This window comes from Emydura macquarii, unplaced genomic scaffold, assembly GCF_026122565.2.
Source record: "Emydura macquarii macquarii isolate MOO-44397 ecotype Brisbane River unplaced genomic scaffold, CSIRO-AGI_Emac_v2 contig_1253, whole genome shotgun sequence".
Classification (NCBI taxonomy): domain Eukaryota; kingdom Metazoa; phylum Chordata; order Testudines; family Chelidae; genus Emydura; species Emydura macquarii.
The window spans coordinates 64,211,498-64,232,225 of NW_027131390.1; the positions used below are offsets into that span (position 1 = coordinate 64,211,498).

A 20,728-nucleotide genomic window follows, 5' to 3' on the forward strand; every position below is an offset into this window, starting at 1 on the left:
AGCAAATATCTTTTTGCATGCACCAGTGCCTTGGTTGTATGCACATGCAAACCTCTGCTTCCATTGCTGGAAAACTTATCCTTAAATATAAAACCATATAATTATTTCTAGTTCATTTTTTAACTTCAGTAAAAATACACCCATATAAATGTACAGCATATAATACCTTAAAGAAGGCAGTCCCACTTGTCTTTGCCTTTGGAATTCTTTTACAAAGTCCTGGTTTATTTTTGCATCCCTGCTGAGATTATTCATTAGACGTGTGAACTGCTTGGGTTTGTTCCTGCATTCCACTAATAGATGGCGATAAGCAGTGCGGTTATATGTTAAATAGCCAAGAGCACCAGCTGAGGCTATACGAACCTAGAAGAAAGAGAAACGCTGTCCCTGATAATGGTTTAAGTCTGATTATCGTTCTAATTTCAGTATGTATTCTTCACATTAAATAAAGCAGCCACATTATCAAAACAGAGCAGGGAGGCATGCACACACCTCCAGGCCCACTGACAGTAATTCCAGTTCTGAGGGCAGAACAGTCAATGGCCCCTCTCAGAAAGGGATGGCTGAGGTCCGAGTGGGATTCCGCCATAAGTTTTTACTTATTTATTATGTGCCATGCAGGTTCCTGGGTGGTTGAGGAAGTGATATCTGCTACTCAGCTTCCTGGATCCCTTGGACTCCCCTGGGAGATTACTGATGAATCTGGGAAGCTGAGTAGCAGATACTACCTCCTCACCTGCTGGGAGCCTGCATGACGCATAATAAATAAGCTTGGTTCAGCGGAGGAGCAGAGAGCACCAAGGGCCACTGTGGGAAGGGGCGGGTGTGGAGAAGAGGAGGATACATATCTATCCTCTCATCTCCCCGGGCCCTTTTAAATCGTTGGGCCCCTGGGCAATTGCTCCCTTTCCCCACTTGTCGGCAGGCCTGCACAACTCTCACCCTATCTGACAAAACCCCCAAATGAGGATCATAATAGTCAATAATTTAAAATAACACGGAAAAAACACCAGTAAGATGAAGATAAATTTGGGTCTGCAGTTGGGCCTGCTGCACACCTCAGGCCTAATCCTGCATCACAGGGAATTTTATTATTGACTTTAATGAGATCAAGATCAAGCTTCTTATAATGAAGCACACTTTGAAAAAGATGAATAGCCATGGAAAGATGAACAAAAGTATTTGGCTTTAATCCATGTTGATAAATGTGCCGGATTAGGCAGTTTAGAATAATAAAAAATTTAAATTACTATTAGTTATAATATTTTGGCTAATTCTTAATAATACTCCATCTATATTTACAGTTCTGTATTATTAAAAATAACTTTAAAACCAATAGGTAATAACTGACTTGCAGCCATACAGTTAGCTCACTGTCTACAGCTACAGGGTCTCCTGGTTTCATATAGGAGGTATCACCCCATGGTTAAGGTCCCATATGGAGGTGCCTCTACGTGTTTCTCCTTAAGTATGGAACAATTCACTACAATGCATACAAGATCAGGGTACTGGTTCCCAACCACGTGCTGAACTCTCTAAGGTGGTGGGCAATCCCACAGAACCTCCACAGGGGTCTTTCCATATTCCTTCTAGACCCACAGCTACTCACAACTGAGGCCATTCTGATGGGATGGAGAGCACATCTGGGCACAGGACAGCACAAGGTGCCTGGAACTCCAGGGAAAGGAACCAGAGCATCAGTCTATTGGAACTTAGAGCCATCAAGCTAGCCCTACAGAGGTTAGAGAACTACTTAAAGGGGAAAAATGATCTTGGCAACACAACCCATGTGGCATGTATCAACAACCAAGGGGGAACAAGGAGTGTAACTATGCACAGAAGTGATGGACATAATGGAATGGGCAGAGAGGACTCTCTCTTCCATAAGGGCAATATACATAAAAAGAAAGCTGAACCTGAAGGCAGACTTGCTCAGCAGACGCACAGTTAACAACTCAGAATGGTGCCTGAATCACTCTGATTTTGCAGAAATTCAGCCTTCCAGCAGTCAACCTATTCACCAGTCATAAGGAGGCAATGAACTCTAGTACTTCACCAGGGAAACAGACCTCAAATCTTGGAAGTCAGTTGCTTTTTTGCATATATGGCCCTTGTTTTATGCAATTCTGCCCCTTTCACTTCTAGGGAAGGTGATCCAGAGGATAAGATGGGAAGAAGCAAAGGTAGTTGCACACTGTCCTAGGAGATCATGGTTCTCGATCTGACAGAACTGAAAATGGAACCACCTGCACAGCTACCAGTGAGACCAAACATCCTTTACCAAGGCCCATTTCTCCATCCACACCCAGACTGTCTACAACTGACAGACAGCCTGACTACCAAGAGAGAAGTATTAGCCGTGCAAGAACTATCTTCCAAAGTGACTGGAACTCTCTTCTCCTCCAGGCAAATTTCAGCAATAAAGACCTGCTCCTTCACATGGACTTGGTTAACCTCATGATGTGAAGAACATAAAAAAATCCAAAGGATCCTGGTATCCCAGTTATCCTGGACTTTCTTCAGGAAGGTATAGACAAAGGGCTTCAGCCCACCTCCATACCACACTAGGTGTCAGCAATAAGTAGCCTCCTATTTGCTGGATCCTCTGGTTCCTTAACAGAGAACCCTCAAGAATCCAGATTTCTTAGAGCAATCAGACTGGCTAAACTTGTGGTTAGACCATTTATTCTGAACTGGGACCTCCCATATACATTAAAAGCCCTAACCACATACCCTTTTGAGCCATTGACAATAATATCTCTATTCTACCTATTCATCAAAACCTGTTTTCTGGTCACTATCACATCTGCCAGATAAGTTTTTGAACTGGCAATTCTATTCATTTAGGAATTGCACTATGTGTTCCATAATGACAAGTTGGTATTAAGAATACCAGAATCGTTCTTCCCTAAGTTGAATTCATCCTTTCATTCCTCATAGGAGATCCTCCTCCCTTCATTCTGTCCAAAACCATAACACCTGACAGAAAAGTTATGGCACACTTTAGATGTTCAAAAAGCACTAAAGACCTATAACAAGTGCCCCAAATCAACAAGATGATAGGGCTCCTTGTTCATATCCTTTCATCCAAAGCACCAAGGTTTTAGGGTATCCAAGCTATCATTAACTACATGGATCAAGCTATGCATCATAGAAGCATGGAAAACATCAGGTGCTCCAGTCCAGAAGGCATGAAGGTACATGCTACAAGACCTCTGTTGACTGTGTGGTGTGACAGGGCCAGCCCTGACGGCTGTAGGAGGGTGCTGGAAGGCATATATATCAGCCCCAGGCTTAGCAAATCTTTGTTCCCTGGGTGATCCAGCTGCAGCCACTCCAGGGCAATTAGGCCAATTAGGCCAATCAGGCCAGCTGCGGCCACTTCAGAACAATTAGGCCAATCAGGCCAGCTGGGGCCAATCAAGGAACTTGCCCCAGCAGTTGAAAGCCTCCCAGTCAGACAGATGGGGGCAGCTGAGAGCGCAGTGCAGTGCTGCTGTACTGCCGCAGCGGGTGTGGTGAGAGCACCCAGCCACGGGAGGTAAGAAGGAGCCTGTGCAGCCAAGACCAGAGGACACTGGCCCCAAAGAGCCTGAAGGAGAGCCACAAGCCAGGGGGGGCTACAGAAGAGCGACCCAGGGAAGGTAGTAGCCCCTTGGACTAAGCTGTTTGAGGCTACTCCTTGCAGGGTCCTTGGGTCGGGGCCTGGGGTAGAGGGTGGGACCGCCCCCCCCCCCCCAGCCACACCACTGGCATAGCTGTAAGGAGCGCAGACCCAATAGGCAAAACAGGCCCACCTTGCCACAGTAGGCAGAAAGAGCTTATGCTTCTACTCCAGAGATTTGCAGGGCAGCAGCATGGTCATAAGTTAACCCCTTTATTAGACCCTATAAAGTGGACCTTCTGTCATCCACAGAGGCCTTCTGTGGCAGGGATATGCTATAGGCAGTGGTCTAGTATGCCATTTTGGGCAATCAATTTGGGGGTGAGGGGGTCTTCTCTATCTCATTCTTTTTTTCTTATTTCTCCTTACTTCTGTTCACTGCTTGTAACTTCCCATACATTTCAAAAGACACTACTATAGAAAGGAAATTATCAGGTAAGAAATTTACCATTCACAATAAGGACTTAAGTGTTTAGCAAACATACATTGAAACCTTTGGGGGAAATCCTGGCCCCACTGAAGTCAGATTTCATCAGGCTCAGGATCTTTGTCTTATATTATTTTTAATACGGTTTTTGATTGTTTAGAGAGGTTTTATAAAATATTTCTATGAGTACATATAAATAATTAACATTCATCAGCTAATTGTGCAAACAAACAGATTTAATTAATAGAGAGGAAAAATAAATTTAAAATCACAACATGAACATTTTATTTTGGGGAGAAGTGGGAAATTTTACCTCTTCTTTATCTGAGTATAAATGATAACAAAGACGTTGGATAGTTCCTAGTTCAGTAATTGCTTCTGGAACACCTGCTCTTGTATGAGCCAGGCTAGCCAATAACTTCCCTACAAATTAATTAGACACTAGATTACACATCATATAATGTCAAACATATTCTCAGTTTATCTATTCAGGAGACTGGAAATATCTTAATGAAATGCTTTGTTTTGTAAAATGTGTTTAAATATTATCAGTGAAGTCATAGACTCAGACTCTAAGGTCAGAAGGGACCAATATGATCATCTAGTCTGACCTCCTGCACAATGCAGGTCACAACCTCACCCATCCACTCCTGTAATAAACATCTAACCTATGACTGAGTTATTAAAGTCCTCAAATCATGGTTTAAAGACTTTAAGGTACAGAGAATCTGCCAGCAAGTGAGCCGTGCCCTATGCTACAGAGGAAGGCAAAAAACCCCCAGAGCCTCTGCCAATCTGCCCTATGGGAAAATTCCTTCCCGACCCCAAATATGGCGATCAGTTAAACCCTGGGCATGCGGGCAACACTCACCAGCGAGACACCCAAGAAAGAATTCTCTGTAATAACTCAGAACCCACCCCATCCAACATCCCTTAACAGGCCATTGCCATATCTACCACCAGCAGTCAAAGATCAGTCAGTTGCCAAACTAGGCTGTCCCATCATACCATCCCCTCCATAAATTTATCAAGCTCAGTTCTGAAGCCAGCTAGGTTTTTTGCCCCCACTGCTCCCCTTGGAAGGCTATTCCAGAACTTCACTCCTCTGATGGTTAGAAACCTGCGTCTAATTTCAAGTCTAAACTTCCTGATGGCCAGTTTGTATCCATTAGATCTTGTGTCCACATTAAAAAATTCCTCTCCCTCCCTTGTATTTATCTCTCTGATGTATTTATAGAGAGCAATCATATTTCCCCTCAACCTTCTTTTAGTTAGGCTAAACAAGCCAAGTTCTTTAAGTCTCCTCTCATAAGGCAGATTTTCCATTCCGTGGATCATCCTAGTAGCCCTTCTCTGCACCTGTTCCAGTTTCAATTCATCTTTCTTAAACATGGGGGACCAGAACTGCACACAGTATTCCAGATGAGGTCTCACCAACGCCTTGTATAACGGTACTAACACCTCCCTATCTCTACTAGAAATACCTTGTCTGATACACCCAAGGACTGCATTTGCTTTTTTGATGGCCACATCACATTGGCGGTTCATAGTCAACCTGTGATCAACCAATACACGCCCAGATCCTTCCCCTCCTCTCTCACTTCCAACTGATACATCCCCAGATTATAGCAGAAATTCTTGTTATTAGTCCCTAAATGCATGACCTTGCACTTTCCACTATTAAATTTCATCCTATTTCTATTACTCCAGTTTACAAGATCATCCAGATTTTCCTGTATGATATCCCAGTCCTTTTCTGTATTGGCAATACCTCCCAACTTTGTGTCATCCACAAACTTCATTAGCACGTTCCCACTTTTTGTGCCAAGGTCAGTAATAAAAAGATTAAATAAGACTGGTCCCAAGACCGATCCCTGAGGAACTCCACTAGTAACCTCTCTCTAGCCTGACAGTTCACCTTTCAGTATGACCCATTGTAGTCTCCCCTTTAACCAGTTCCTTATCCACCTTTCAATTTTCATATTAATCCCCATCTTTTCCAATTTAACTAATAATTCCCCATGTGGAACTGTATCAAATGCCTTACTGAAATCTAGGTAAATTAGATCCACTGCATTCCCTTTGTCTAAAAATCCGTTATCTTCTCAAAAAAAAGGAGATCAGGTTGGCACGATCTACCTTTTGTAAAGTCATGTTGTATTTTATCCCAATTACTGTTAACCTTGATGTCCTTAACTACTTTCTCTTTCAAAAAATTTTTCCAAGACCTTGCATGCTACTGAGGTCAAACTAACAGGCCTGTAGTAACCTGCATCACTTTTTTTTCCCTTTCTTAGAAATAGGAACTATGTTAGCAATTCTCCAGTCACATGGTACAGCCCCTGAGTTTACAGATTCATTAAAAATCCTTGCTAATGGGCTTGCAATTTCATGTGCTAGTTCCTTTAATATTCTTGGATGAAGATTATCCAGCCTCCGCCCCGATTTAATCCCATTAAATTGTTAGAGTTTGGCTTCTACTTCGGATGTGGTAATTTCTACCTCCATATCCTCATTCCCATTAGCCACCTACCACTATACTAAAGCTCAGGACCATTTAGTCTCATTAAAAATGGAGGCAAAGTATTTTTTAGATATTCAGCCATGCCTAGATCATCCTTAATCTCTACCCCATCCCCTTCTTCTTTCTTTGTTTTCTTCCTATTTATATGGCTATAGAACCTTTTACTATTGGTTTTAATTGCCTTTGCAAGGTCCAACTCTACTTGGCTTCAGGCCTTTCTCACTTTATCTCTACATGTTCTGACCTCCAAGAGGTAGCTTTCCTTGCTGATCCCTCCCATCTTCCACTCCTTGTAGGCTTTTTGCTTTCTCTTAATCACCTGTTTGAGATGCTTACGCATCCAGCTTGATCTCCAACTCTTGCCTATGAATTTTTTTCCCTTCCTTGGGATTCAGGCTTCAGATAGTTCCTGCAACTTAGACTTGAAGTAATTGCAAGCCTCCTCCACCTTTAGATCCATGAGTTCTTCAGTCCAGTCCATTTCCACAAATAATTCCCTTAATTTTTTAAAGTTAGCCCTTTTGAAGTCAAAGACCCTAGTCACAGCTCTATTTTTGTTTATCCTTCCATTTAGTTTGAACTGAATTAGCTCATGGTCGCTTGAACCAAGGTTGTCCCCTACAAGCAGTTCTTCTATGAGGTCCTCACTACTCACCAATACCAAATCTAAAATGGCATCCCCTCTTGTTGGTTCAATAACTATTTGGTGAAGGAATCCGTCAGTAATCACATCCAGGAAAATCTGGGCCCTGTTATTACTACTAGCACTTATCCTCCAGTCTATATCTGGGAAGTTAAAGTCTCCTATAATCACATAGTTCCCAGTAGTATTTACTTCATTAAAAGCCTTAAAGAGGTCTCTCTCTATGTCCAAATCAGATCCTGGTGGTCTGTAGCACATCCCAAGCACTATCCCAAGGGAAACTAGTAGTTTTCTTCCCCAATGTGATTTTTTACCCAGAAAGACTGTTTTATCAATTCCATCATTTCTAATTTCTTTACAGTCTATCTCATCATTGATATACAATGCTACTCTACCACCTTTGCCTTTATATCTCTTTCCTAAACAGCACATACCCTTCAATACTTGTACACAAATTGTGACTACAGTTCCACCATGTTTATGTTATCCATATAATATCTGGTATACAAACATCTTAATATTTGCTGTTTGGCTTCGCTCACATTCCTTTCCTGATTTGGCACAGTCATTCTATTGCCAATTTTCCCTATTAGACTGGTATCTATGCTACCCTTCCTCTCAATGTCCATTCTGCTCCCCACTTCTGTGTCACTTCTTACTTCATTTTCCTCCCTCTCAATGCTAAAATCAGGCATAGAGATTACCTGGGCATCTCCCAACCATCTGCCCCAGCTCCCTAGTTTAAAGCTCTCTTAAAATCAGTTGTGCCAGCCTCCATCCTAGAAGTGCATTTCTCTCCCTACTCAGGTGAAGTCCATCCTAAAAGAACAGTCCTCTGTCCATGAATGCCTCCCAGTGGCCATACATCCCAAAGCCTTCCTTATAGCACCACTGCCTGAGCCATGTGTTGATCATCAGAATCTTGTCACGCCTTTGTTGTCCTCCTCTAGGAACAGGAAGAATCCCACTGAAGATCACCTGAGCCTCAATTTCCATAAGAGTCTTCCCCAGCCTGGCATAGTCTCCTTTGAGAATAGTCTTCCAGTGAGAATCTATCTGTATCATTTGTACCCACATGAAGGACAATCAGTGGATTCTTCCCCACTCCCATTAGGATCCTCTTCAGCCTCAGGTCCACATCCCATATCTTAGCACCCGGCAGACAGCACACCCTTCTGTTCTCCGGATCAGCTCTGGTTACAGGCCTGTCTGTTCTTCTCAGCAGGGAGTCCCCAATCACATAGACCTGCCTCTTCCTGGTAACAGTGTGATTCTCCGACCCATCCCATTCTTTCTGGCTACAAGTCATCTCGTCTACTATTCTCCTTTGCAAACCTCTGCAACTGTTCCTGTATCCTCCTGGGGCTCTTATTTGGTGGCATCTCCATTGGCTCATCCACTCTTTGTATAGGACTAGCTGCTCTTCTCTTCTTCCTTGCTCTCCCACCTTCTGCAACCGCCTGCTGTGCCTGTTCTTCATTTTCCAACTCCGCAAACCTGTTTCTGAGTTCTATTTCTCCTTCACTAGCCCGTCTTTTCCTCTGCCAGTTCTTGCAGTCACATGCTTCCACTGGCCACTTTCCTCACCCAGCATTCTCCCCTCAGAGTTCTTTGGTCCTGCTTCCATCTGCAGGTCTAGGTTTTTCTCTTCAGCCTCGTCATTCCTCTTCTCCATCATCTGCTTGAATCCCCTTCTAAAATTATCCTACCCACAATCTTTTGTCTTCTGTCATTATTTCTACTGTTACATTCTCAATACTTTTTTATATCTATAGCATCTAAAATGTTGGATTTCTGCTTCCAAGAAATATGCTTTTGTAAGAGGAATCATTTAAAATAAGTGTTTTATTAAATTCAACTCCTTTATTGTCTTTGGTCAATATCTTGAAATCCTTACTCAGTTTTTATTCATTCATTACTAAAGCAAAACTCTCATTGACATCTGTAAAAATTTTGCCTGAGTGAGAATTGAATAAAAATGGAGGACTAAATTATAAATCTACAGTTCGGTAAGGGGCAGCATGTAAACTGTGCTGCCCCAAAAGCAGACCAGGGATTGAATTGTTTCTCAAAGTCACAGTTCAGTCCCTAGGTCCCCCCTTTTTAGAAGGGGGAAAATAATCTACTAAAGCTCTACTTCTAATGCAGATTACTTCTCCCTCTAGACTAGTTTAATTATGGTAGGCAGACCATTGTGGGGGAAGGGAGACACAGCAGAGTCAAACCTCCATCCACTCCCACTCCATTTGCATTCCAGCCTTCCTTCCTGCAGAGGCTGCTTCCTTCCCACATGCTGTAAATCAAGATGTGGGTAGCCACTGCAGCAGACCAAGAGATGCCTTATGTCCTCTTACTCCTTTGTGCAGGCATTTTGGAAGTCCCATCTAATATTACACAGCAAGTTTCTCTATCCTATTGTTCAATATCTCATTCTGGAGAAACAATAGTACTTTTTGAAAATGCTTAACTTTATATTGCTATGAGTTTTTGCTCAGCTTCTGTAATTCTTACCTGTTAGAACAAGAGTAGCTGTCTTTTCAGAATTTAGAAGTTCAACTAAGATAGTAACACCTTTTGCAGACAAAGTAACTTGGTCAACATCTACTATAACTTTGGCTAAAACAACAATCTGAAAGCAAAGGAAGACTGTTTTTAAAAGCTATGTATTGTTTAAACAGGTTTCTTAAATCCTTTTTCTTCACTTATTAATTAAAAAAAATAACGTAAAGCACTTATTTACAATAAGTGTACATGGCACTTTGAACCCTATCACTTGCACTTTGGACCTTTCTATTTGCAGAAAAAGGCACAATGTTAGTAGAGACATGTCAATGCAATACAAGCAATTTTATGCAGCTAATGCATAAATCTGCAAGTGTTACAGACTTTTTCACTTGCTCTATAAACTTGCTAGTTTGTTAAAATTATCTTGATACAGTAGTTATTCTTTTCTTATGCTAAACTAAAAACACAGCGACAAATCCTGCACTTGTTAGATAGAACTCCCATTGATTTTAGTCTGAGTAAAGATACGGGATCAGGTGCGTAGCCAACATTTTTTTCTACCATGAAAAACACTCCCAAGTTCTGACTATTTTTTAAATAGTTCATGACCTGAGACTTGCAGAGAAGACTAGGATCTTTAGAATCTGCTATGTACCTAACAATTTTTATGTGTGTTTATATTCAGCCATTTAAGTTTCTTGAAAAAGACCATATATTGTGTACATGTGTGTACAAATCAGTTCTATCACTTATACTAATAACCATACAATTATGCATAGGCCCATTACCAGGTTAAAATTTATAACCTGTTTTGTGTGTTATGAGTAAAAGCCTTATTCCTATACCTGAAATGCAGCCATTGCTTTCTCGGTCTCGATTTCTGATTGCAGAAAAGGTTCAAATGTAGACAGTGTGATTGCGCCGGTCTCCAATATCAGGAACTGTTGGACAGGATTGTTGTATGCAAAAAGGGCTAAAGCGTATCCTGCCCGTAAACAAATATCCTAAAAAAAGCCCAACAAAATGAAAACCAACACAGAAACATGCAAGCTCTTAATCTTTCAAACTATCTAAAAATTAAAGAATAAAATACTGTATTCTTAGATATGTTAAAATAGTTACCAACCCTTATCCTAATATTTTGTCTTTGTTTTTATTGATTTTCCTATAAATACTCCAGGACAAATGCTCAGACTAGTTAACGAGAAGAATGACACTCAACACATTGACAGCTCCCTTTACTCAAAAAAAAACAAAAACCAAAAAACAAAAAAAACCCCAATCAAGAACAAATAATCACTTCTAAAACAAACAGAGCAAAAAAAGAAATTAATATTTTTTTAAAAAACAAACTCTACCCCTGCAGATCTTTTACCCCAAAAAGGAAAACACGTCAAAGACTCCATGCTATTGCTATTGATTTTACATTGACGTATTTCAGACACTATGATGAGGGGCAGCAGTATAACACCATAACATAGATGTTGTATAGCACAAAGCTGTGTGATTCAGCTATACTCTACAGCTGCAGAGGTCTGTTTGTCCCCACAGTGAGAAAGAACACAGGCAGGAGCGCACATATGGCTGTCTAGCCCCACCACCTCAACGCTCAGAAGCTGGAGGATACTGATGGGAAGGTACTAAGCATGTGCTATGCCTTCCCAAATCCACTTGAGAATGGATGCCTCTATTGCTGAGAGCTGAGAAGACTGGATGGATGGAGCACTGGGGCCCAGCAATGATCTTGCAGCTGACTGCTTTTAAATGGAAGTGTCAGTCTGGGAGCAAAGTACAGGACTCAGCCTGAAGAAATCCTCTCTCTGGAGATATAGGCAAGAGGAACATGCACAAACCCCAGTGAATCATGCTAACTCCCAACCAATATAATTAAAATAATTTTTTTTGTCCTATGTTAACGTTAGGGACCATTTTTGATCTCCCTCTGCCTGCTGCATTAACAACAGTAAAAAGTTTACTGATGCCTGAAGTGACATCCATAACTCCAGTGAAGGGGGAAAGAAGAGTCAAGATCCACAAAGAGCAGCTTCGGGGGAAGGGTTCAGAGCTCAGTGGAATGAGCTCTCTGTTCATCTATTCATGGAGTGGGTGCAGATCCCCTCCAACATCCTTCCACACCAGGCACAATTGTCCTTGGGAATTATTAGCACTTGCAGAGGAGGTGTGCATGATGTAAAGGACTACCAAGTCACTTATTCTGAGTTTAAAGTTTGACCCTGTTTGCAGTATCTTCTTCTTGAACTAGGGATCTTGTGGTCATGAATTTAGTGTGCGCCTCTATTCTGAACAATATACTGAGTCTTGAAATTGTGATAGTATTTGCACCATTAACTCTGCTGCAACTGTACTTCAGCCTATCATATACATTTTTAATTTCAAAACTGTATGTCTAAATCTAAGTAAAACTATAGAGCTCATTAAAGAATTATGCTGTTATCCCTTTTGACTCAAGGTATAGCCAACAATTTGGGGTCTTGTAAGTTGTTCCAGTTAGGAGAAGAAATTTGTGATGGAGTCGGGTATTTTTCTGATGCAGTTTTGTTTATTTACAAAGAATGTACAAGTTCCTGTATCCCTGAACACATAAAGACCCAAATAACAGGAGACTGTTTCCTTACTCACAGGCCCATGCTTCTTTTAGCCAGCACAAGGCCCAAAAGCCTTCTCTCTAGGATTCTGTCACGGACACACACCGCATAGGTCCAGGGTATGTCTGCAGCTTCCTTCCTCCATATGCCTTTGTTTTGGGTGGGGACTGCTATAAATGACCTTAACTGTTTCTTACCGCTATCTTAAATTAAGAGTGGCTGTTATACCCACCGGTTTCAACAAGGTAGAACCAGTCCATAAGAGTATTTTAAAAATAGTTATATTAAAAGGGAACACTTGATTTTTGTATCTGACCTGTAAAGTTCATACAAGTAAACATCTGGAGCTACTGTATAGTAAATTTGGTATGCTACATTTGGCTTACAGTAACACAATGAAAATAATATAGAATACTTTTTCCTAAATTGTTATGACTACTTTACTAAATACAGTACCTTATCAGGTGCACTAAGAAGTTCAAGAACATCGCTATAATCAAAACCTTCCTCCTCTTGTAACACAGTCTGTAAGTTACTGTTCCTTAAAACAATGCAAGCCAAGGAATATGCAACTTCAACCTAAATATATATTTTAAAGAAAATGCAGATATGTACTTAAAATACGCCATGAATTTGCTCTGCAAAATGTATTTAATAAGTCATAAATTAGTTTATATTAGAAAACTAAGTAGGTGTGTAGGTTTATAGGAAAACTCACTTTAACAAGGTATAATTGAGGCCAAGACTTAGTAGGTTTCAAAGGGGAAAAAAAAAGATTCAATATTTATATGGATGATGGAAACATCCACAGTTACATTAGACAGAATTTACAAAGGATATAAATCTTCATGCTTCATGGCATAAATCAGGCACTGAACTAAAAGTGTTAATAAAAAGCTTCCCATTTAGGCATTGCCCTCTACAAGGTTTATTGCATCTTCCTTCAAAGCATCTAGTATTGGTCACTGTTAGAGATTGGATACTAGACTAGACTGATCTCTGGTCTGAACTAGTATGTAAATTCCTGTGTTCCTGACCTCAAATCATGATCAGCTTGTGCCCTGAAATGAGAACTCACTGGCCTTTTAATTTACATACTATTGACAAATGGTATTTTGTCCATTACACTACAAGGTCTCTGATTAATTGGTTTATTTACATAGCTTAAATTATACCCATACCTTAGGGTTAGAGAGACAAAATGATCCAATTGTAATTCTTATTCTTTTAAGATAACAGTAACTCTCACATACAAGGCCATACTTCTGTATCTGACCAGATTCTGTATGTTCTACTACCAATCCTCACCATAGCTTTAATGTCTCAAAAAATAGCTTTAAAGCATTCTGAATCTGGTCATTTCAAGCTTTGTCATATTCTAAGGAATGAGGACTCCAGAACTGTGGACATATTATAATTATACATATTGCACCCTTAGAGAAGAAAAGTATTCACATGTTCTCATAGGACCAGCATAATAGCAGGTAGGTTTGGTCCCATATGCCTCACTGTACACTAAAGATGTGCCAGCATATCAAAATATGTACAAGCCTGTCATATTATTCCCTGCATAAAAACGATACTCAAAAGGGACATTATGAATTAGCACAGAGAAGTCTAACATTCATGACTAATTAACTCATATAGAAAAAACAACTCACTCAAGAGAAATCCACAGAGAAAAAACAGAATCCTTACAGCACATCTTTGAAGTTTTAAATTACTCTTATGATTGCCTTCATACACTTAAAAATAAGGGAGAGTATTTTTACAGGTACGGTTTTGCAATTGCTCCTCCACAGAGGCTTTTGAAGTGTCTTGTTAAGGAGGGATATTATTTATTTAATTTTGTTTTCTCATCCCTCTAAGCTGCAAAAAGATGGCCAAGATGTGTTCTCAGAAAGTTCAATTCTGAATTTTTCAACCACAGATTATGCACATGCACACGCACACGCACACACCATTATTCCGCACCTTTATCTGAAGAGAATTATGATTTTTAAGCAGGTGAACCAGTATTGGTAAGGCCTGTTCCTCCACTATGTTTTCCTGACTGACTGGATTGTTTGTATGAGCCACACCTGTAAGAGTCCACATGTCAAATATGTCCCATGTAAGACATCTGTGCAAGAGAAAAACCGAAAGCAGAAACAAAACTTGTCCAGTTTATACCTAATTGTGGCATATTACATAAAAGTAATAGTATTACTCTATTCACGTGAAATAAATAAGTATTAGATCTAACCCAGGTGTTATAACTTTATGTACAAGGTCCGTGTATACATAAAGGAGGTATCCCTGTCTTCTGCTGCTGACTAGCTTCTTAGAAAGAGATACATGAAGGGAAGAAAGGTGAGCATGGAGTAAATTCAGAGAAGCTTAGCTGATGGTGAATAGTTTTATCTTTCATTAATTTGTTTCCACACATTCAGTCTTGGAGACTGCAACATGCACTAATTATTCCAAAGGTTTGCTGCCTTAGGGTTTTCTTAGTTAGAGAGAAATTGGAGAACCATTTTTTGGTGGGGGCGGAGGAGGGAAGGTCCATTCTACCCTAAATAATAATCCTGAATAAATCTAAGTAATGATTTCCAAATACATGCAGAGACATTTAAAATTCTAGGGACTTGGCTAAAACCTGCCTTAGGTGTCACTTTTACTCTGAGCGATTGAACATAAACATCTTCTATAATGGGTATTTCTGCTTTCTTGTAATACAGTACAATGCATTTGAGCATTTTAGATTCACAATTTAGGTATGATTTATCCAGCTGATCTAGCATCATATGTCAAGAAGGGACAGGACAGAAAGCTTATTTTAAGAGGACAAATACATTTTGCACAACCTGAAGGCTCATCTCACATCTGTTCTAAAAACATGTTATTCTTGGGAAGAATGCAGATTAAGAGGAAAGGAAATGATCTGGTTTACATTAAATTCCAAGGCGATCATAGCAAGGAATTTGGAATGAAAATAGTGGACTAACTTATTTTTATGAAATACCAAAAAGAGTTTAGACAAGAAGGTTTAGAGAGCTTGTTAATCTTCCTGCTACACATGATGACCACAAAAAATGCCCTCTTCAGCAGGGTTTGAAGTTGGGAAGGAGTGCTGATACTCTCCAAACAAGAAGTAGATGCACATTCACATTTCTGGCATCCCACCCATTAGTCACATCCACTTTCTCATGCCTCTCGCAGAAATAGCATTAGAATGTGAAATCACATGGTTTTCTATGGTTGTCAGGTCAATCATCCAGCATGACAATTAAATAGGTAGACACGTAATACACCGCTGTAAAAAAATGTTGTTTTAAAGGAAACCTGCAAAGGAAAACAAAAGGGGTTTTGTGCCTTTTTTTCTTCTTTATGATATATTTAAAAAAAAGTCCTCAAAGGGAGGGGATTCCTGTGGGAGAAAAACTATTTTTCCCCCATTTGCTTTTTATTTAGACATTCAGGTTTTGTGGAACTCAGAAAATTCTATGGATGTTAGAGAACTAGTAGGTTTTTATATCAGAACAATTGTACAAGTAAAACTTGAGTAACTGAAATAGGAAGTGATTTTTTTTTCAAACTTTTTAAGACACTTTTTTTGTTTTTGTTTGTTTTTTTTGCTTTTTACTAACACCTACTTAATTATGGAAGAATATATAATTTTATTAAGGATTCAACAGCTTCATTTAAGGGCTGTGAAAGCACTTAGTCGGTATATTTAGGTCATCAAAGTCTTCCAACCAAAACAGGCATGATGAAACTTGATATTGCTGATATTTTGAGGATGAAAACAAGAAGAAAAATGTTCAGGCCTTTTTTACACCATAGTGAAATCAACTGGCATAAAATGAATATTGTTATTTTTACAATACTTCCAAATAAAAGTCAGATTGCAGTTCCAAAGAGTTTACATTCTAAATATTTAGATGTTGTACAACAAATAAGAGTGACAAAAAGGCAGGATATGACAAGAATTACAAAAATAGGAACTCACAGACAACCAGAGAACAAGACAGGCAGCTAAAAGATTTTATGCTGTAAAGTTCACGTACATATCCAGCAAGGAGTAACCAGCTCCATGTAGTAGAACCTTTCTGTAAGAATTCACAAAGCGATGCACTTTTTCTTTTCACTGGTCTGGCTCTTATCAGTGGACTTTTTTTATTGCACCATCTGCCCTTTAGGGTACACTGTGTTTTAAACCCATGACAACAAGTCTCAGAGCCGTGGTCTACAAACTCTGGCACACAGAGCTCAACGATACACTTCTAAAAACAAAACTATAAACATTCAATCTCAGGCTGGAGCTGGGGATAGGTTTCAGTACCAAGCCACAATGTCTCCACTGCTGTTTTTAGCATTGTGGCATGAGCTCGAGTCTGTAGACGCAGGCTCTGAGGCTGCTATGGATTTTTAAAAAACACAATGTAGATATATCCCAAGTCTTGTCCGAGCATTGCTTTCCAGATAGAGCAATGGCCTACTTGTTAAGCCACTCTAACACCCAGTCATAGACCAAAGTATTCTGAATCAGACAGAATTCAGCTGAAATATATACCCCATGGTCACCAGGGCCCAGACAGCTGGCAGCATGCTCATAAGAAGCTTCTTCTGAAACATACTGACAGAAAAGCCAATTATGGGATAACAACAACAATGCTATAAAAATTGTTGATGCTGACAAAATAACCACAGATGAAGTCAATGGTTTGTGCAGGCAATTTCTATAGTAAAGTGGCTACTGGAAACCTTTATTCCAGAAAGCAGACCAGAAAGCACACCTAAGCAGAGGCTCTGGGGGATTGGAGTGAGAAGATTATTTACACTGTTGAGCTACTACACCAAAATTATTTGTCTACATTGGCACTGCAGTGGTGGAAATTGGTAAAGTGAAGGACCACTTGGTGTTCAGCTATGACACTGTAATCACTTGTACACCACAGACAGCAATTTTCTGTGTGGCATTTCATACACATGCTAGGGGTGGTTACCATGACAAAATTATGTCATGTACACAAAGCTTTAATGTATGAATAAAGCAAGAATTTTGTTAATGACAAATTATTTTTCTTTACATTGAAAAGTTATATTTCAATTCTATACTAGATATTAATACTAAACAAAGTATTTTCTACTTTCATTGATATTGTATCATAGAATCATAGAATATTAGAGTTGTAAGGGACCTCAGGAGGTCATCTAGTCCAATCTCCTGCTCAAAGCAGGACTAACCTCAGCTCAGTTTCATACTGGCTTACATTTTTCCCATTCAAAACCACTTCAGGTTTCTGTTCTGTTGTTGTTTTTAAACACCTTAAAACAAAAGAGATTCTACAAACCAATACAAATAGTCCCCAAGGCTCTGATGACACTCAGGAGTGTGCCCTCTGCTATCTTTGCGCTTCTCAACAATCGAACCAAAGGACCAATTCCATTCCCTTCACATATTTGATTTTGATGAAGTTTGCTGTCTTTGCTAAGAGCTATGACTGCTTCACCTCCTTCAAAAACAAAACAAAAAAAGTATGGTGAAGAACATCCAATAAACTGTCCAATATTTTGCAAATTTATGCAAAACAAACACGAACAAAAAGCTTACCAACATACTGCATTTTGTCAGATGGTGACAAAAGCATATCAATAATAAAGTTGTACCCAATCTGTTCCGCCATAAACTTTTGCTGCTTCAGTGTTTGTCCTGCCAGTGCCCACAAGGTTGTAGCACCTTGTTCTTTAACCTTCAAGTGAAATGCCTGAAGGTTTGAAAAAAATAAAATGTTTTTCCTTAGCTAGCAGAATTTTAAGTCTTAGATGTTTAAAACACTGTTTACTCCATGATAGCAAGGATTTTCTTATGATTCTAAGTAACTCAGCCGAATTTACCCTTTTTTTAATAAACAAATTGATTTAAGATTTTAGAAAAATAAAAATTAAATTCTTGCCTTCAGGAGCTTTAAAAGATACTTTGTTACTGATTTTGCCAGAAACTGTTTCTGTATACAAGCGTTGTTATCCGATAGTGCCTCAATAGCCATAGCACCTTTCACCTGCACACTGATTTTCCTTCCACGGAGAAGCTCAACCAGAGGACCAATTGCATTTGCATTTGCAATGGCATCCTGCATCTTCTCATTCCCCCGAGCAAGTTCTGCAAGAGCTGCTGAAGATACAGCCTGAAGCACATCTTTAAGAGCATAAAGTATTAGTCAAATGGTGATAAGAACCAACAAAATTATCTTTTTTTCTCTTAAAAGATTTGATTTCAGATTAGTGGTAATTGTATTTGAGAGAGATGTTAGGGCTAATACACTTGTAGCTTACTGATACAGATAGCTAAAATGCTAACTAAACATTTAGTCGTTTCTGACTTCTGGATATTCTTCAAATCTAAATTTTAAAGGCAATGGATTGTCAGATGCTGACAAACACCTATCTAAAATCTATCCAATGTCAAAGTGTCATCTGCATCACTAATGTGCCCCCATGAACTTTAATGTAGGCTAACCTCCGTGGCTGTACAAGGCAGTACTATCTTGATTTCATGCAAATCTTGCAAGAAGAAAATATTTTTGCAGGTAAAGAACATGGGAAATTAGGCAGAACACTTCTTGTAAGCTTTTAGCTTTGAAAACCAATCAAAGTATTAAAAAGAAAAAATAGTTAGCAAAATTCTACACCAATTTACACCCCATGCAACTCTACTCAAATCAATTAAATTGCGCAGGATAGAATTGAGTACAGATTTTTAGCTGCCAACTTACCCCTCTATGTCTTTTCTTTCAGGGTTTGCAAATTATTCTCTATTAAAGTCTGATTTGTAAACAGGTTTACCCAATCTGAAGGAAATTTTCATGTAACTTGCATAGAAATATTGTGGAAAATTAGTCTGTTTAAGTAGCAAAACATTAATATGGGCAAACAGGGGCTGATTCAAAGTCCATTGAAGTCAATGGGATTCTTACAATTGACTCTAGTGGCTTTGGATCAAACCCTACAACAATCAAGCAAAAATAGTACTGAAATCATTACTAATATGGAGAGTTTCCTTTTCTCAAATGTCTAAAGTAAGAATATTAAATGAATGTGTAAAAATGAAAGTTTACCTGATTGTGAAGTTAGGAACTCAACCAGTGCTGGAATACCTTGATGTTCCTTCACTGTGCTTTGATTGCGTTTGTTCTGGATGCATAACACACGGATACAATTTATTACATTAACTAACAAATCCTGTATTTTAATTTTCAAAAGATTTACCAAAGGAGGGATTCCACCCTAGGGAAGGAAAAAGCATATGTCTGTAATATGGAACAATCCCAAAGACAGAGCCATTGCAATTACACTCCATGTGCGTCACAGTATATATAAATGAATGAGACAAAAAATGTCAAATAGGTTTTACCAACTATGAAAATGACCTAATACTAGAAAAGCAAAGGTTTTTAAAGAAATTCAGTCCTTTTAAAAAAGGTAAAGAATATGAACATAACTAACAGTTCCTGAATTAGGCTCACCAGCTCAGTAATGACGTTTTGATTATTGTCGAACTGGGCAATATCATATAGGATAACAGCACAGCGAGACTGCAGTTCATGTTCACCAGAACCCAGCAATTCAATTAATACTGAAATGCCTCCTGCTTCTACTAAAGCTTTAGAAATGGTGATATGTGGTGAAATGTTACACAGCACCCCTGATGTTATACATGCCAGTTTGATCTGCTGGCCTTTCAGCAGATTGATCAGAGAGGGTATAGCATCTACAATAAATGAGAAAACAAAACCATGATTATAGTCAGTGTGACAGGCATCCAATATCACTTATTATTTATTTTAAATGGATTTTATGAAAATTACATGAAATATTTTAGTAATTTAATCATTTAAAAATATTTAAATTATTTAAATTAAATATTAAAAATGTAATAAATAAGGGACACTTAACATGCCAAGGCCCAAAATTTAGCCTACCTAGAAATACTGTATTATAATATAATGGAAAATGTCACCAATATTAAAACACATTTTTAAATCACTTCTGATGACAAGAAATAAAAAAAACAGCATCTACTATTTTGCTATGGCATGTATGTGAGTGCCCTCTACTGCTGTATAGTAGAAGTTAAAGAGCAAACAAAATTCCCAGAGCTGGGTTAATTCCTATTCACAACATTGTGCTGCAGCAGCAATAAAAAGATAGCAAAAAAACCCTCTAAGGCAGACAGATTGAATCCTCCAGGTCCAAACCTACAATAAAATACTACTTTTGCCAAATGAACAAGTACTAAACCAATGCAGAGGCATTTTTATTCTAGAGGTTCCAGCCAGACCCTTATTAATCCCAGTTTTTACTACTTACTTTTGAA

General features: G+C 39.1%; 1 protein-coding gene across 7 annotated transcripts in view; it reads right to left on the reverse strand.

Moving 5' to 3' along the window:
- ANKAR (ankyrin and armadillo repeat containing) overlaps positions 1-20,728 on the reverse strand; it is a 55,433-nt gene that overhangs the window by 19,365 nt on the left and 15,340 nt on the right. For 3 of the 7 annotated variants that reach the window (XM_067549031.1, XM_067549027.1, XM_067549028.1), the window contains exons 13-23: positions 19,878-20,122; positions 19,470-19,638; positions 18,315-18,550; positions 17,966-18,125; positions 17,706-17,867; positions 14,344-14,450; positions 12,826-12,948; positions 10,609-10,767; positions 9,770-9,887; positions 4,405-4,514; positions 167-363 (exon numbers count right to left, since the gene is read on the reverse strand). In XM_067549031.1, coding sequence (XP_067405132.1) covers positions 167-363; positions 4,405-4,514; positions 9,770-9,887; positions 10,609-10,767; positions 12,826-12,948; positions 14,344-14,450; positions 17,706-17,867; positions 17,966-18,125; positions 18,315-18,550; positions 19,470-19,638; positions 19,878-20,122 — 1,786 coding nt within the window. Of the gene's footprint in view, positions 1-166; positions 364-4,404; positions 4,515-9,769; positions 9,888-10,608; positions 10,768-12,825; positions 12,949-14,343; positions 14,451-17,705; positions 17,868-17,965; positions 18,126-18,314; positions 18,551-19,469; positions 19,639-19,877; positions 20,123-20,728 lie in introns of those variants that run through there. The other 4 variants (XM_067549032.1, XM_067549030.1, XM_067549033.1 and 1 more) reach the window with 4 other exon arrangements.